The following is a 19,033-nucleotide window of genomic DNA, read 5'->3' as shown; positions in this document are numbered from 1 at the left end:
TGTTGGATATGATACCACATTATTGCCTATTAATTAAGAACCCTCCACAATTCAGTTTGCATGGCTGGAAATTTAGGATTCACAGATCTTGTGGGAGTTTGCTGAAAAACTAGTATCAGTGGACCCCCTAACACAAGATCAATCTCAAGGTCTATGAAACAAAATGGTGGGACTTTCGGCAGGTCCTTGAAATTTTCATTTTGGGAATTAAAAAAAATATATCCTATTAGAAAAAAGTTCTTAAGAGGAGTTTTAGCTGATTGGAAAGAGATTCAAGAATCCGAACAAATTCTTTTAAATTCTAAGATAAATTTTTTTATAAGGCAGCTTTTCTGTAACTCTGAGAGTAGTCAAAATTTCCATGGCATTTTCTATGAGGTCAGAACATCTTTCCTAACACATGTAGAGTTCAAATTCCACTTTTACACCTTGAGGATGGGCTAGACAACTGGCGGTTAATAGGAATTTTGCTCATTTGTGGCAGCTTTCAGGTCCCTCTTGATTTATGATGGGATCAGTGCAGGAAACCTTATCTTTTCTAGGATAAGTAATGAGAAGCACAGTGAACATAATTTCTGTGTTCTATTCTACCTTACAGAAACATTTGGTTTCATAGGAAATGACGAATACTTTAATAAGAGATGTTAGTGTCATTGACTTTTCAGTATCTTAGGGTTCAGACAACAGCCCAAGAGTAGTCTATATTCTGACTAATCAAGTTAAACCTTGTGATTAGCAGCAGGATCTGAGAGAGCTAGCACTGGAATAGCTGTCACTAAGACACTCATTTGCTTACTTAAATACCTCTGAGACATTGGGCAGAAGAGGAAGGTAATTCAGTTGGAGCAAATATCTGCCCAGATAATACCAAATGGTGGATGATATGCCAGTGAACTTTGTTTGCCTACTTCTGAGTTTGGGGGAGAGAGAAGTCAGAGAGAAAACTGTGATCTTTAGAAATCTATGACTTGGAGGGGGTACTTATATAATACATTCTTCTGACTCTTTTGAGACTGGCACTTCAGTTTTTTTGAATTCTTATTTTACAATAAAAGACAATAGTAAGATTGCAGAGGTAACAAGTCAGTCTCTTCAGTGAGCAAACAAAACCAAAGGCACTGCAATCAAGAAGTGATGATGGGCTGATGCACTTGGTGTTCTTGTTATGGAAGTCTTGTTGGACTCATCATGTCCAGCCAGTGTGGGCTTTCTGCAGATACAGTAGGTCACTAGTGATGTCCCATCAACAGGCACTCCCTGAAGTGGTCAGGCAACCATTGGCATCATCACTGCTTCTCTGAAAAATGACAGAATGGGAAGGTTCTATGCTTTTTTGCTCTCAAACTCTAATCCGTGAATCCAACTTTGTGGTGAGGCCGCCCAGATCTCCCTGACTGAGAGTGAGATAACTTCTCAGGAAATCATTCCGCTGTTTCCCACCTAGCCTTTTTTTTTTTTTTTAAATTTTGTTTATTTATTCATGAGAGAGAGAGAGAGAGAGAGAGAGAGAGGCAAAGGGAGAAGCAGGCTCCATGCAGGGAGCCCGATGTGGGACTTGATCCTGGGTCTCTAGGATCACATCCTGGGCCTAAGGCAGGCTCCAAACCGCTGAGCCACCCAGGCTGCCCAGCCCACCCAGCCTTATTCACCTACCTACCACTTTGTTTCCTACCATTAATGCTGAAATAGGGTGCACAGCTGATAGAACATAAACAACTTTGTCAAGTTAGATAGACTTTGGTATAGGCATCTTGGCTAGAATAAAAATAAAGGAAAGAAAGAAACTTGAACTCTGTGGTGGAAGAGAAGAGAAGAAAGCTTAGGAGACCAAGCCTAAGGACCACAGTGAGGAAGGAAGAAGACTTGTTACCAAGATGGAGTTGGTAGGAATTGGATGCATGGGTTGTCTTTAGCATAGATGATTTTCAAAATGAGGCACGGCTTTGGTGACCTTTAGAAAAAAACAAAAGAACTGCACCTATAGGTATTGAATACATGTGTATCTTTGAAAACAACCATAGGTCTTCTCAGCCAGCCTCACATAGGGGGAAGCAGCAATAACCACTCCAGCTTTGATAAAGGAGAATAAAATAAAATTATAGCAGAAAGTTCTGCAGATAGCTCGGTGGGCAGACCTTCTGTGGACATCAGAATAAAATCCTCTTCACCCCAACTCAGATGTATGTTTCTTCTAAAATAAAATGGTTGACCAGACCTAAATGTTCATGGATGGACAATTTTTATATATAAAACATTAAAAAAGAAGGAAATCTCTAAAAAAGAAGGAAATCCTGTTATTCACAACAGCATGGATTAAGCTTGAACCTGGGTGACATTATAGTAAGTGAAATAAGCCAAGCTCTGAAAGAGAAATATTGCATGATCTCACTTATGTATGGGATCTAAGAAAAGTTGAACTCATGGAGACAAAAAGTAGAATGGTGGTTGCCATGGGCAGAGATGAGGGGGATACAGAGAGATGGTTAAAGGTGTAAAGTTCCAGTTGTTATGTAGGATGAATGAGCCTGGGAGATCTAATGCATAGCATGACGACTGTAGTTAATAATACTATATAGTACACTTGGAATTTGCCAATAGAGTAGATCTTTAAATGTTCTCACTGCATTCAAAAATGATAACTATATGAGGCAATGCATATGTCAGTTATCTTGGTTGTGGTAATCATTTCACAGAGTCTACGTATATCAAAACACCATGTTGTGCACCATAAGTATATACAGCTTTTATTTGTCAATTATACTTCAATAAAGCTGGGGGAGGGGAAAGAAAGTGATTGATCAGAAAGTTCTTAAGCTGACTGAAGGAGGATTATTCAGAAATATAATGCTTACCTAAACTAACAAATAAACAAAGAGTGACCTATATAGACATTGGAGAAATTTAGGTGGAAGAAATGCAATTCAAGCTGTCTAAGCAATTCTACCAAGATCATTTTTGCTTCTCAAGTGGCTCTCAGAAGCGGTGTTGATGTAACATCAGATGAACTTGGAGTCTGTTTTTTGTTAAGCAGGCCTGGATCTCCCAGAAACAGTCTTTATCTGTTTAAGTGTCTGGAAAAAAAATGGGGGGTGGTGGCCGTGGAATATTTCTAACACTATTTTAAAGAAATAATTTAAACTTCCTCTGTTGTAAAATCAATGGAACCATGGATATTTAATGCAGGCAGTTATCCAAATGCTCTTGATTTTTGCTAGAATCCAAGAATATGGATGAAATTATCACTCCTATTCCCTGTAGAAACTGAGACAAAAATCTCCTTTGACAGAGGAATGCAAGAACTATAAAAAAGACCTGACTCAGAAATCCTCTGCTGAATTTCAGAGATCTCTCTGTTGGAATGAGTGCTAACTGGGTAGCAGAGTGACTCATTCTAGTTAGAGGTCATTTGGCACCGTACAGACGTAGGTCGTGAGAGCCACAGAGCAAGGCCACACAGCCAAGCATGGTGTTCCTGGGGCACATCTCTCTTCCTAGTCAACCTGACACCCATGCGGATCTGACCTTTCATGTGAGATGAGGAAAGATAAACACTGAAAACAATTAGCTGAGGATTTGAGGATTTTCTTTTGAGTGGAAGGCACTTAAGAGAACTTCCACTTTTCTGGGGTTGGAATGTGGGAAGAAATGCCCCAGGAGTGGAGACACCAGTAGTCCTGCCCTTGGCTATCTGGCCATTGCTTAGGAAGCGAGGGAGTTTTTAATCAGGTAGTTGGCCTCTCCTTCATCTAATATGATACATGAGCTCTGGTCAGCAACATTTCTTTTCCTGCCACTTTGATGCTTTTGGGGCTAGTTTGTGGACATTGACTTTTCAGTAGAAAGGGTTCGCCTTGCTCTAGGCTTCCTCACACTCGTACAAAAGCAAAAGCGAGCATCTTTATAGAGGAGTCTACCATCTTAGGAGAAGATTAGTTTGACTCTTAAAATGACTTTATTTATTACTATATAGCTATATAGATGAATAAGTATGGAAATTATTCATTAAAAGGCATAAAGTAAATTGGAAAGCATTTTTTGGGGGGGGTATATTGGTCTTCGTATTGGAAGGTTACTTGCAAGTGTGTACTTGACCCTTCACTCTGAGCAAGATCTTTTGCGTCTTTCCTTTTCACTCAGTTGTTATTTCACTAATCCATAATTAATTTTATGTTTACAATAGGGCTTTACTGGAAAAGATGGTGCAATGGGACCCAGGGGCCCCCCTGGGCCACCGGTAAGAAATGAATGAGTTCCATTGTTGTCTCCCCCCACCCAAACCCTTCCCCCATCTGCTAGGGAAAAGCCCAGTAGCCTGGCCTTTGGGAGACATTCCATCAGTGCTGTGGGGTACACTGTCCAGGGAGTGTTTTATTTTCCAAAATCAAAATGAGCTACAGAAAACTGTTGTGTTAGAATGCAGAATCTTTCTTTTTCATCAAATTATATTTGAAAAACAGAAAAACATCCCTGACTGAGTTGACCATTAGCTGGTTAGGTGCTCCATCCTTTCAACACCACATTGAGTGGTAGGGTTTTAAGACCTACTTGTTACTTTCTGTTCTAAAATTTTAAGAATCGGTGGTTTGTGATATTTCAATTTTAAGGATATTTATTACTGAGCACTATCAGTCATCACCTAAGTAGATCTTCTATTTTTTTAAAATTTTTTTAAAGTTTTTTTTTTTAAATTTGTATTTATTTATGATAGTCACAGAGAGAGAGAGAGAGGCAGAGACATAGGCAGAGGGAGAAGCAGGCTCCAAGCACCAGGAGCCCAACAGGGGATTCGATCCCGGGTCTCCAGGATCGCGCCCTGGGCCAAAGGCAGGCGCTAAACTGCTGTGCCACCCAGGGATCCCCTAAGTAGATCTTCTAATTAAGATCTTTGGGGAAAATACTCAGCCAATGATTTGGAAAGTGGTATCAATATACTTGTATCTGAGGTGAGATAATAATGAACTTGTTTGAGGTGATGGATGCTCTTCATGTCTTGTGGTAGAATAGGAAGACTTGAGAGCATGTGTTAAAATAATTTTATTATTTATGCTCAATAGATATGTTCTCAGGTAGAGGAGAAGTTATGTGCATAGTAAACCTGCATTTTAAAGCTCTATTTACCACAGAGCCTACTTAATATTTGTATAATTGACAAAGTAAAGGATTAACTGTATAACAAAATTTGATGATTCCATTTTAAGGAAATTTTAGGCTTTAGAACATAAAATATTGGTTAGTAGCTATTATAAATATTCTATGAAAAATATGGGTGAGATTTTTAAAGCTGTGTTAAAAGCAACAGGGAGAAATTCTTTTGGTTTGGATGGGATGAAGAGTGCTGACATGATAGAACAAAGTGGAAATGTAGAGAAAGCACCAAAGAAAAAGTGAATTTCTAGGCTGTGAGAGGGACTCCCCGAAACAAGCGAAGACTGCCACAGTGGCTCCCGATTCAGCAGAAACCCAGCTACTCCGCAACCAAAGTTTTCACTCCTGTCTTTGGATGGGTTTTCTGGTTTTGTAATAGAAGTAAACTAAAAAAACAGGGATTCCTTTCTGCAAATTCATTTTGTAACCAATTTGCTAGACTCGAAGTCTGTGAATTGTGAAACTGATCCTATGTATAGATTCTTTTCAAACGGTCTTAAAATATATTTTAGAACTAGACACCCCATAAGAGTAAGAATTTTTGAGGTATTTTTTCTTCATGCTGTCTTAAAATTTGGTTTTGCTCTTCCCTATCATATGCTGCTTCTGTGAAAGGCTTTTAAAGCTGGCCACGTTTGTTAGTTTACTTTAGATGGGATTTTTTTTTCATTGTTCATTCCCTTTCTCAGCCTGGCTTGTGTGTTGCAGGGAAGCCCAGGCTCCCCAGGAGTCACAGGACCAAGTGGGAAACCAGGAAAACCCGGAGACCATGGCAGACCAGTAAGTGGACAGATTGCGTGTGGAAAGTCATTTTCCTGTGGTCATAAATAACGAGGGTGCTGCAAGGCTTTGGCCGATTTATGTTATCTCTGCCGTAATGGGTTTGAAGCATTTGTTGAAACTATGCTAAACCCAGGGATTTAACTTGGTACTGGTTCTAAAGTTTTTCTCTCTGAGTTATAATATTCTGGGTTGAAAATTGTGGTCATAGGGTTTCTTTAAAAGGAGAATGGGATTTTGAGCCAAGACACATATTTCTGCACTGTATAAACACTCAAGGCTGGGTCAGCAGAATGATTCTTTTTATTTAGGAGTGGTATGCTGCTTAAGATAGAAAAAATACATGATGGTGGTGCATGGCGCCTCCGGCCATAGTTTGCAGATGCTAACCTTCCTGAAGGTCAGCCAGCCACACATTCACTTATTTCTCTTTCATTGAGGATGCTAGAATAGTAGTCCTAGTATTGAAAGGATTTTTCTAATCCACTACTTAACTTTTTTATACTCCCCTGCTCCAACTTACATACAGTTTAACTTCTTTCAGTCAGATGGTTTGGTTAAAGTAATAGTTATATGGCATTATGTGCGTGTGGGGTTTTAAGGTTAGTCTCTCCAAAACTGAAGTTGAAGTTCCGAAAATTACAGATCCAGAAGTATTTATAATGACTGTTGAGCATCATATTCTTCTTTACAGCCTTTTTCTCATTTGCGGATGAAGTGTGAAAGTATTTTCAGCAGTTTATTTGTCCGAGTTGAATTCTAAAAGATAAAAATTTACCTTGAAGATAATGAAGCCCAAACATTAGCAATGACACAGATCCATCAGGGCTGTTCTCTGGACAGACCTCTTTTTTTTTTTTTTTTAAAGTATTGTCCAAGTTATATAAACCCAAGCTTAAAAGCTGTTTCATGTCAAAGAAACTTAGGGTCGAATCTTTATGTGACATGGCCTGCCTTCTATGTTTACATAAAATTAAGCAAGCAGCATAAAGATGAAAGGATTCCTGATATACTTTACAATCTGTGTGTGCTCTAGCACATGAATTTATTACTCTTTTCCTCAATGAATCATGGCAGAAACTTCACAAGAGCAGTTAAAAGCACATGAAGCTTTTCTACCCATTCACAATTCTGTTTCATTGGAGTCTGACTGAAATGGAGTCCCACATAAGAATATGCCTGATGTAGTTGATGGCTGGAGCTAGAAACCTAAAAGAAACTTCTGGTTCTTTGACTTGAAATGTGATCTCTAGATACTGGCAGTAAAGATGGTTTCTATAAATCATCTATACTACTACAATCTCAGAGTGGCAGTAAATTAAAACACACACACACACACACACACACACACCAGGAACAATCTCAAAGTAGCAATAAATGTAGGAGAAAAAATTCATTGCAACTTACAGAAGGCTCCAAATAAATAATAATAGTGTTTTGATAAGAATCTAGTATTTTTGGCAAAGGGAGCACCAAACTTCAGTTTCTTATTACAATTTGGTAACGTTGATTTGGACTTTACCTACCCTCTTGCTCCCTTTATTTTCCTCCTCCTTCTAAGGTGGAAAATTGCTCCTTCTTTTCTTGTCTTGTCTTACCTTTAATTTCTAAAACTAAAACTAGCAGATGGGCGTGTAACGGTCTTAGCAAAGAGCTGGGCTCCCACTGTTAGCTCATGTCATTAGCTATTGTAACCAATTGGTATCTTGTTAACTTGTAATACACGATGTTGTATGGTGATGTTTTGAGGAACTGCTTGTGGAATGTTCCTGACCATTTACTCAACACCTGCTTGTTTAGTGCCTAAATGTGCTAATCCGTGTTCCAGGGTCTGGGGATACAAAAAGTTTGTGTGAACAAGACAAAGTCTTGGTCCTCATGGAGATTCTGGGGGATGTAAACCAAAAATGTGTAAATAAACAATACAGTTTTTGGTGGTGTTGAGTGATAAGAAGAAAAAGGAAACAGAGTCAGGGGTTGGGGAATAATTGTGATAGTGAGAAGGTGACTATTTTAGACCTGGTAGTCAGGGAGCGCATCTGAGGAGCTGACACTGTAGTGAAGTGAGGGAGGAAGCTGTCTGAAGATCTGTGGGGAGAAGATTCCAGGTAGGAACAAAAGCCTCTAGTGAGGAATGAGTCTGGTTTGTGAAGGAACAGCAGAGAGGCCGGCATACCTAAGTGGAGCGAGTTGAGGGGGAGAGGGCTAATAGACAAGGTCAGACAGCTGGGCAAGGTGATCATGTAGACCACCTAGCCGATGATAGGGAATTCTTATTTTATACTAAGTGTTATGGGAAGCCCTTAGAGGCTAAGGAGTGACGGAATCTCATTTCCCTTTAAAAAATATCACTCTGGCTTCTGGGTGGAAAATAGACTCCCTAGGGGCAAAATGGGAAAACAAGAAGACCAGTGAGGAAGATACTGGAGTTCAGTCAAAATTCTGGAGACTGTAAAAAGTGGTTTGGTTTGGGGTATTACCTGAGCATCGGGTTTGTCAATGGTTTAGATGTTCCTTCCATCATAGCAGTTGGCCGTCCAGAAACACATTATGGAAGGACAAAAACTTGCACTATAGAAGACTTTTTTAGAAAAAAAAAAAAAAAAAAAAAGACTTTTTTTGAGATCCTCTCATGGCCAGTGAGAGGCTTGACAGAGTAGGGACAAATATTCTGTGGCTGTGTTTAGATGTGGGACCTCAATTTGGATTGAATTATTTAGTAAGAGAGACACGATTCCTTTTATACCCAATGTACACACACACACACACACACACACACACACACACTAATTGGAAGAAGTTAGAGATACATATTTAGTTAGGAAACTGACCAAAAGCCCACTGGTTCTTATTAGAACTGAAGCAAGATTAACCTCATGGATGATGTACAATAAGAAGCTGAGCTACCCAGCCACGGTGATGTAAAGGAAAGGTATCAAGGGCAATTTCTCATCCATATTTTAGTTCCAGGCTTAAATTGTGAACAGCATCATAAATGTCTGCAGAGTACATAATTTATAAATGTGTGATCATAAAATTTACATCTCAGTACTAATTTGGAGGATATTTGCTTCTGAGACAGAGAGAGACAGAAAAAGGCAGAAAGATTCCCTTTTACAGACAAGCAAAATGTGAGTAACCTGGATATAAATATGTTGTGTCATTTTGTTAATCTGTTAGAAAGCAGAACTTGCTCTCTTTCATTGTCACCTGCCTTCATGAATCATTTTAGATCATGTTTGTCAGTTTCTCATCTATGAAATTCCTACATTTCAGGGTCCATCTGGATTGAAAGGAGAGAAAGGCGATAGAGTATGTATTTCTTAAAATCTGATTCACATTTATTTTGTGTGTTAAACATTGAAGTCTGAAACTATAGAAATAATATGCTAATGATTCTCATTGATTTAATTAACAAGGGAGACATTGCTTCCCAGAACATGATGCGAGCAGTTGCAAGACAAGTCTGTGAACAATTGATAAGTGGTAAAATTTCTTTTATTTTTAATGTATGAATGGTTTTTAAATTTATTGCAGGAAAATGCAGAGTTTGAGTCATAAAGTTTCTAAGATATATGGTTCTTTTTTAAAATTTATTTTATTTTTTAAGATTTTATTTATTTATTCATGAGAGACACAGAGAGAGAGGCAGAGACACACACAGGCAGAGGGAGAAGCAGGCTCCATGCAGGGACCCCGATGTGGGACTCGATCCCAGGTCTTCACCCTGAGCTGAAAGCAGCCACTTAACCGCTGAGCCACCTAGGCGTCCCTAAGATATATGCTTCTATTTCATTTCATTTCATTTCATTTCATTTCATTTCATTTCAATTCATTTCATTTCATTTCATTTTGTATTTTTATATATTATGAGTTTTGTATCTGGTTCAATAAAACTACTGATATTTTAATGACCATCATTAGATAAAGTAAGAATCCAAAGTAAAATAATAGTCTGTTTTCCTATACTAAATCTGATACAAAATCATATTTTGAAAGGGCTTTCCAATTTCCTTATTAGGATTTTCAGTGATCGTCATCTGGGTATATGTAGAAGCAGCAAACATTGGATTTTTAAAGTTATAAACTTTAAGTTATTCTATGACTTTAAGGAAGGAAGCCCATCAAGATTAATTTGATCACAGAAAGTACATTTTAATGGGGACCTTCTTATTGCCTTCTTATTTTTCACATATTCTTCCTTCTTATTCAATGAAGCCTACCATGTAATAAAGCTCAGTGCCCATGAACTGAGTATGGCCTTAAACTTGAGTTTCCCTCTTTCAGAAGTCTTAACAGTGTTTCTTCAAGTGTGATCCTGAGGAACACCTGCAATAGAATCACCTTGTTGAAAACGAGGGTTCCTGGGCCACACCTTAAGCATATTGAATCATTATCTTTGGAGATGAGGCCCAGAAATCGGTATTTTTCAATGGCTCCCACAGGCGATTCCAATTTATACTACAGCCTGATTATCATTCTTAGGTACACACAAAAATGGTATAATTCCTTAATTTGAGAAAGGTTCTCTTTTGAGTGACATCTTCTGGCAAACCACAGGGCTTTATATCAGAGCCATATTAAACTTTTACAACTCTTTTATGGTTTATAGTAATGTTGTCAGTATTATTGGTCAGTATTTTGTGGAGACAACTGTTTATCAGGGATCATTTTGTCCTGCACAGCTGGAGTGTTTTATTTTATTTTTAGGCTTCTAATTAGAATGTGTCCTGGAGGGGGAGGAATAGAGATGGATTTCACTAGGCACTAAGAGAAAAGATTTCACCATCTCATCCCTTCCTACTGGGTTTCTCATTAACAAGTCTTATTTCTGTTTGTAGGTCAGATGAGCAGATTCAATCAGATGCTGAATCAGATTCCGAATGATTATCACTCCAGTCGCAACCAACCAGGCCCACCAGGCCCCCCAGGCCCCCCTGGCAGCGCAGGAGCCAGAGGAGAACCAGGACCTGGGGGGCGACCAGGCTTCCCCGGCACTCCAGGGATGCAGGGACCCCCAGGTGAACGAGGTGGGTGTCTCCGGCTGCTATGCAGGGAAAAGGAAGGAGTTTGCAAGTGTGGGATTTGGGACAGGTTGAAAAGCACATGGAAGACTGAACTTGGCAAACTGCTTTAACTATTCTTGTTTGGACAGCCCCAGAAGAGCTGTGTGTCCATGAACCTGTCTTTTTATTTAGGCAGCCCCAGGCCATCAAGATCCATATCACAGAACACAGGAAGATTTTGTCAGGAGATCTCAGTAAAGATAATGCTATGCTCTGATTGTTGCTGTCATTGTTGATGGAGGAAACTGTATTTTGGCAAAATCACTCAGATGTTAAAATCTGATTAATTATTGTGACTGGCAAGAGTTGGGCACCAACTGAATGTACTAAAGAGCCCTACAGTTTTAGCTCCGAATTCTTTTGGTTCCTTTATTCAGGGCCTGGCATTGGTTTTACGTGTTTGTTTGGCTTTAATTTCATGGTAGATAAGTGTCATTGTAGGAAAAGAAGAAAAATAAGATTATTTGATTCCAGATGTGTCAGGACTCTGGGTGTTTGCTTTTGTTAAAGCAGCAGTTCATGTTCCGGAGAAGGCTTAGATGCTTCTGTAATTCTGATGGTTTGGATGCTATGCAATGATGGGGCTACCAAAGATAAGATACCTTTAAGATGTTTCTCAATGAGTTGTAACTATTTATTCAAGATCCTGTTCTTAATTACTGTTTCTAAAATATATATATATTAGACATGTTTGTTTTCTTCAAATAATTTTTCCCCTGACTTGTAGCCAGATTTGTTTCTTGGCTATGAATCTGGAATTACCCAAATGTCTAGAAAGAATTTGGCTTCAGGAGTGAACTTCTGTGAAAAATTAGGTTCTGCTTTCACTAAAAGAAGTGGATTACTTGAGTTAAGCATTACCAGTTAAGATGAAAACTACGTGTGTCCAGATCATTTTCTCCCTGTGCTTTCTCTTTTTGTCCTTGCTTAGGTTTGCCAGGAGAGAAAGGCGAAAGGGGTATTGGGTCACCAGGACCTCGAGGGCTGCCTGGCCCCCCAGGTATGTTTGCCAGGACATCAAATAAGTAAACAGCACAAGTACTGAGAGAGGATACAACCTCAAGAGATTCACCATCTCATCCTGTTAGCTCCAGGCATGCCTGCCATCATGAATATATTTTAGCAAGAAGTTCAGCTTGTATAACCTCCTCATTTTTATGTTCTCTTTGTTCAAAAAACTGTTTGAATACGTTCTATTAAGCAGTTACTAGAACTTTAATATATGAGGGTAGGAGTTTTAGTTACACAGAGGGTTGCTGTTTTTGTTTTAATGGAATTCCTCTTTGTTTTGTTTGGCCACATAGACTTTAAAGATGGTGTTATTTCCTGTTTCTTCTCATATTCTTCAAGAAGTTGCTAGCAGACAGAAAATATATCCTCGCTAAAAGCCTGACATGTTGCAAGATTTCATTCATAGTTTCTTTATTGATGTTTTGTAGAGAAATAATAGTCATCTAGTTGTTTTATGCATTTCATTTACTAGATTGAAAATGGATTTTTGTTTTTCTTCATTTTAAGATCCACGAGACCCTGGTAACCAAGGTCAGCCTTCGTGGTTAAATCTTTACATTTATGTTAACCATAAATAAGTATGGTTAAATCTTTACATTTATGTTAACCATAAATAAGTATAACTTGATCCAGAAATAATATTACTTCACGTAGTCTGGAGGTGTGGAGCAGGCACTCCCATGTTTTCCTGGCAGTCTCATGTGGTTAATATAGCCATTTCCTTCAGATAGCTTTATCTCTGTAAGAGTGGGAGCTATCCAGGGAACTCATTGATATCTTTAGTTTGGCTTAATTCTTGGCAAGTCCAATTTTCTTTGGATAAAATCGTTAAAGTCGTTGTATATCTATCATTAACTCTTGATGGATGATGACTGGTAAGAAAGTTCCACACTGCTTCATACCAGTGATCTTTTAAGGAAATATTTTCTTACCATACCCTAGTGAATCGTCTAGTCTTGAGAATTGTTGATTGCCTCAGGAGATATATTTAACAAAAGGGAAAATCTTTGTTTTAACCCCGTACTAGGTCCTCAAGGAGAATCCAGAACGGGTCCACCAGGGTCCACAGGTTCAAGAGGTCCCCCTGGCCCCCCGGGTCGTCCTGGAAACTCAGGTATCCGAGGCCCCCCAGGTCCTCCTGGATACTGTGACTCATCCCAGTGTGCCAGCATCCCATACAATGGGCAAGGCTATCCAGGTATGTTGTTGCCAGTGTAGGAACCCCAATTGACCTGAATTAAGAACCTTTATGGAAATGAAGTTCCTTAGGATTGAAGGAAGGTTGATTTGAGGATTTCTTGAAGATATCGACTCTTTCAGTTACGTGTTTCGATTATGTAGTCACATTGTTTTCTCTCAAAGCGTAAAACATTACTTCATTGTTAGGAGTGAGTAATTATTTGCTCTTCCTTCCTGTATGTCTACATTTGCCACATCGCATCATAAACCTCTTCTTAATTTCTTTTGGGAGTTCAGAGAATGCTATCAAATGCTTTTTTTTTTTCCTTAAACCTAAAGATTGGAAACAGGGATTTGTTGAATATAATTGTAGAATGTCAAGAATCCATACTAAAAATTGTTTTGGGAATCTAATGTTCAGGCAAACTACTTGATAACATGGTGCAGACAACTGAAAATAATTTACTGGCTCACACTGTCCATAGTATTAATGGTCATAAAATCTGGGACTTGATTTTTTCAAAGAATTGGTAGTGCACATCTAGTGTTTGACAATTATAGAGGCCAGGTCTCTTATGCCCGCCTTTGAGGAATGTGGGAACAGGGGAGATACGTTGATCTGGAAATAAGAAACTCATGCTGTGGTCAGTGGTGACCTTTTCATCAGCGCACCCTCAAGCATCTTGCAAGTTTTAAAAATGATACTGCTGTTTGATATGGTTGGCTACTAGCAAATAGTGCATGAGTAGTTGAATATCTAAATATCTATATATCTATATATTTATGTGTATACTTACATATGACCAAAAGTAATAATGAATTTTAATGCAAATTTCTCATGCAACTCATTCACAAAATTACAATTTAATTCTTTATAAGATAAATTTTAAATACCTCTGCCTTATGGTATGTGTGAATAACTGGAAATATATGGATATATATATATATATATATTTTAACCATTACATACTTAGATGGATGTGTATATATATTTTTTGCATAGTAATTCAACTTTTAAAAACTATCATCTTTGACCTGTTTCAGGTTCCGGCTAACAAATTTTCTAAGTCGCCAGTGCTGCTTACAGTTTGAATACATGAAAATCCTGTTTCTGAGATGTTTGCGCACGTGCTTATTAGGAAATGAGTCTGTATGGAAATTTCACCACAGATATGGTTAAAGAACCGGGTGGACATCATAAAGGAGGGTGGAGACTCTTTATACTAACTTGAATGAGACAAAAGCAGTGGTGTTAGTTTATAAGCCTGATGCATTTCAGTAATAATGTAGAAAACTATTATTTAAAAAAAAGTTCAAACCCACAACCATGATGAGCCTCAGTTCTGAAAGAGGCACATAATAAAACTACTAACCAGCGGAGATTATGCCATTTTGAGAAAAACAATTAACCTGGTTAAAGAGAAATGTCTTATGTAAATAATAAACTAATTGTGGCTTGTAAATGATTTGTATGTGATCCTATCCACTAAAATCACTTAACAATTCTACAATAAGCTTCTGCATCAAAGCCTGCTGCTTGCTCTATGCCGGAATAACACCGAATGGAATCTCCTCATCTCTTGCTTGTTAGCGATGTGTCTGATTCAGGGCATGTGTCTTATTATTATTATTTTTTGTACATGTACTCTCATTTGGGTTTTGTAATTGCAATTTTCACACCAAAGTTTTATAATCACTTTTTTCCTTCCTGTTTCGCTGTAGTCACTGGTGTTCCTTACCCACCGACTGTAACTCAGTCTGTGGGAGAGTCAGCCACAGAAAATGTCATGTACTGTATATCACCTGGTGATAGTTGATTCTCACCTCCACAGTTCAGTTTCTAGGAGCCAATAAAACTTCCCCTTTCCTCCTCATCTTTCCAAATTGTTCTTTGAATTGAGGAGTGTGAACTCATGAACAGTTACTTGGGAATTTGCGAAAATCCTGCCTAGGTTTCTGCCTTTACAGTTCTTTGGCGCAGCCTCTGACCCTTCCCAGGTATATTTGTGCAATGGTTGTATTTACTGCTGGATCCTCGAAGGTTAAAAAAAAAAAAAGTGTCATTCCATTATTTGATCATCACCAAATTCTCTCTGCAAACGGACGTAATCAGAACATTGTAACTTATCTATTTATAGCGATGAGATTAAGACTGGAGTGCCATCACCTCGGGTGATGATTTAGCTTTTGCTGTTTGTGTGCCTTCCAAATCATGCCATAACTGTAATGTTGAATCGGACAGAGCCGTACGTGCCCGAGGGCGGGGCCTACCTGCCCGAGCGCGAGCCCTTCATCGTGCCGGTGGAGCCCGAGCGGACGCCCGACGAGTACGAGGACTACGGCGCCGACGAGCCTGGCGACGAGCACCCTCCCCACGCGCGCTGGCGGCGCGCCCTGCCCCGCGGCCCCGGGCAGCGAACCTGAGACCGCGCAGCGCGGCCACGCTGGGGGAGGTGTTGGGATTTTCCTTTACAGGTCAGACGGAGCGGTGCACGTCTCATCTGCGATGTTTCTTCCGGCGTTGCTTCATCCAAGAGTACGCTTTCTGGCTGTAGAGAACCTTGTTTCTGCAGGAAACCTAGCTCGCTGCACGCAGTCTTGTAGACTTTTTTTTTTTTTTTTTTGCCTTTGCCCTTGAAATGCTTGCAAAATCCTTTGCTCGCAAAAGCTGCAAGGAGAGAACGTGCCTTGTGCCTTTCCTTAGCACAAAGGGCAGCCTCAGTGAAACTCTTAGGTTAAGCAGTAAGTCCTGGAAGCCCGAACTACTGTCTATTTCGAGAGGGCGGTTCATCTTTTCCAATACTTGTTTGGGATTCAGTTACACCACGATTCAAGTAATTCCCCTCCTCAAACAGAAAAGGAGGGAATAAAACCAACTCCATTGCAATGGTTTATCCTCCTCTTCTATCTTCTGTTATACATTAGGGCATAGAATGCTCTTTACATCTCCTTTAACAACCACAAACCTTAAGCCATGTAGCTGAAATTATTGTATCAACTGGATACAGTTCCATATTGCCTTAAACCTCCTTGTTTTAGACACACTAACATTTATGCCAAATTGCAGATTATTCTGCAGCGATGGAATTGCATGTTTGTGTTGTATATTTAGTATGAACTTTTTTTTTCAGAACATAATGTTTCTTAGTTATCAAAAGCAGTTGGAAAATGTTTGCAAGACTATGAACATAGAATTGCTGCTTTTATATTTTAACTGCAGATTGTGAATTTCACTGCCTTATATTATTTATTTCTGAAACAAAAGAGGCATTTTTCAATAAAACTACTGAAAATTTGACATGGTATGCTTTTTCTTTGAATGGCCTTTAGGAGTGTTTGGGTGGTTGTCACAACAAACAAGTTTATATCCGTGGATACGGTTACAAATCTTGCTAATACTATTAAATTATGCTAAATAACTTTAGATTTTTAATGATATGGTGAAGTCATAGAGAATGTTGAGAGCCTTAAAAAAGCTCAGCAGATTCCAAAGGCTTTATTTGGAATGTAGAGGATGTGTGGGTTGGTGGAAAAACAAGGAGGTATCCAAGGAGACCCCAAACAACCAAATAATCTTTAACAACCCACATGATTTTGATTTAATCACTTTCCTATACCATATTTTACCCAGTAACATGTGTGATGCGAAAAGGAAAGTTCCTTAATGGAAATTTTTACATTTAGTTTTAAAAATTTCCTAAAAGTTCGTAAAGGTAAAAATTTCCTTTTGCACATTGATGACTTCGGTAACTCCATTCTAAATAGCGAAGAAAACAAGGTAAATATTGGTTTGAAAGAACCAATATCAATAGAAGGAGAGAGGTAATGAGAAACAATTTGCTACAGAGCAAAAAAAAACCCCATCTGAGTTAGATACTTCCCAGAGGGGCACCTGAGTGGTGCAGTTGGTTAAGCATCCGCCTTCCGCTCAGGTTATGATCCCAGGGTCCTGGGATGGAGCTTCTGGTCAGGCTCAGTGGGGAGCCTGCTTCTGCCTGTCACCCTGCTTGTGCTCTCTCCCTCTCTGTTAAATAAATAAGTAAAATCTTAAAAAAGAAGCTTCCTGGAGGCCAAGATCAAAAGGAAAGGACAATGAAGGAGTGCATTGTGCTCAGGAGTTTGCAAGCAAATAGTGCTAAAGTCATAGCATTCTGTAATCCCCAGGACTTACATTTTTAAAGTTAGAAGAGACCACTGAGATCATCCCAGTTTAATCCTTTGCTTTAGGGAGAAGGAAACAGACTTAGCTAATTAGTATCAGAACAAGACTAAAACTCTAGGTCTTGTGGTTCTTAACCCAGTTTTATTACCGGATCTCCCTCCTCCCCTTCTGGGAATGCTTACTCTCTGAGTAGGAGCTTTCAAACCTTACAGTTCTAGGAGTTTATTCTGATTAAGTTTCTGATTCATTTGGGTTTCTGATGCTCCTTAATGAAGAGCTTCTGTATCAGGAGATTGAAGACAGTTTCCATTCCTTGTCACTGACCCAGCTAAGGCCCAAGACCACATGAATTCAAGCCACAAAGGAATTCATCTTCTCTCACTGGTTAGATGCCTGTTGGATTCTTGAAATTGGCGATGTACTGATTTAACTACCTTCTAGTCTGCAGGGATGGGGGGAGTGGCCAAGGCAGTTCTAACCAGGGGAGATAACACCAAATTAATATCCAGCTGCGATATATGTTGTAATTTTTATTTTCATAGTGTATTGTCTCCTTCAGTTTGGTGAATCTTATGTTAAAATTATTTTTGTAGTACTCAATTGAGAGAAAACTGACAAGTGATAGGGAGAAGAGGCAAAGTAGCCTAGGTTTAAAAGCTAATGGTAAAACCTCACAGAATAAGACATGTGCGTGCTGGTTTATTTATTCAGACTTACTTTGGAGGAAACATAGCACGACCTAAAACACTTTCTAGCTCTTTAAATTTGGAAGTGTTATAAGAAATTCATTTTCTATAATTTATATTTGAAGCTAGGGCTCTTATAAAACTAGTCTGAAAAGTGGGAAGGGATTGCATCTTCTAATGAAGTCTACCATGGGAAATGTTTCAAAATTTAAAAACAGCACATACATAGATTACTAATCTCTGAGTATTCTTATTAGAATATTTTGTACAGTGGGATTAACAATTCTTTTAGTAAGTTTAACAGGTGGCTACATGTATATTTTCTCAGATTTTGAGCATCTATTTTTGAATCTGTTAAGAATTATGCTGCCTATGGGGTTGCTCAAGCTTGCATTTAGTTTTTGTAAAAATAAGGTAAATATAATTGTTCCTAAGTGTTTATTTTTTATGTATGTTGTACTGTATTTGGCACATTAGGTTACATCCTCATTTGGTTCTAGTCATAATTTCTCCATGATAAAAGGGGTTTTGATTATACTAACCTGTTATGGTCTGAGTGCCTTATAAAGAGTAGTAGCCAATTATATAAAGAATAGTTGTGGTAAATCTTTTATTTTCAAAGGCAATCTTTTAAATAGAAGGTAACTTTGATCCCCAAATCACTCTATAGTTGTGGTTAGAAAATGAATTTAAATGTGAATGTCTAAATGAACATTTATTAACTTTTTCACTCTTAGATTTGGCTGCTGAAGGCTATTGGAAAAAAATCACATGGACTTGCTTTCAGGGAATGACCTACATGTGGTCACTTACAGACTCTGTCTCCAATGTTGATGTCTTACCTGGTTCTGTATCAGTACATCCAACAGTATATCCCTCCTTGAAGTTCTACAGACAACTCAAAATTAGCATTTGATATAATTATGATTAGAATTCAGCTGTGACTAACAGAAAGTCACAAAATCACAGTAGGCTAAACAACTAGCAATTTCTTTATTTCTCAT

General features: G+C 38.6%; 1 protein-coding gene across 2 annotated transcripts in view; it reads left to right on the top strand.

The window, feature by feature from the left end:
• The window catches only part of COL12A1 (collagen type XII alpha 1 chain), a 116,354-nt gene extending 99,875 nt beyond the window's left edge, over positions 1-16,479 (top strand). The window contains exons 59-66 of one of the 2 annotated variants that reach the window (XM_038554541.1): positions 4,181-4,234; positions 5,854-5,925; positions 9,202-9,237; positions 9,345-9,411; positions 10,767-10,955; positions 11,923-11,991; positions 13,030-13,200; positions 15,424-16,479. In XM_038554541.1, the coding sequence (XP_038410469.1) occupies positions 4,181-4,234; positions 5,854-5,925; positions 9,202-9,237; positions 9,345-9,411; positions 10,767-10,955; positions 11,923-11,991; positions 13,030-13,200; positions 15,424-15,605 (840 nt within the window). In that variant the 3' untranslated portion in view covers positions 15,606-16,479. Of the gene's footprint in view, positions 1-4,180; positions 4,235-5,853; positions 5,926-9,201; positions 9,238-9,344; positions 9,412-10,766; positions 10,956-11,922; positions 11,992-13,029; positions 13,201-14,225 lie in introns of both variants that reach the window. The other variant, XM_038554542.1, reaches the window with a different exon arrangement.
• The last annotated feature ends 2,554 nt before the right edge of the window (positions 16,480-19,033 follow it).

This window comes from Canis lupus, chromosome 12 (genome assembly GCF_011100685.1).
Source record: "Canis lupus familiaris isolate Mischka breed German Shepherd chromosome 12, alternate assembly UU_Cfam_GSD_1.0, whole genome shotgun sequence".
In the NCBI taxonomy this organism is placed as follows: domain Eukaryota; kingdom Metazoa; phylum Chordata; class Mammalia; order Carnivora; family Canidae; genus Canis; species Canis lupus.
Note: the sequence above shows the minus strand (reverse complement) of the source record. Positions and strands in the feature narration are given on the sequence as shown.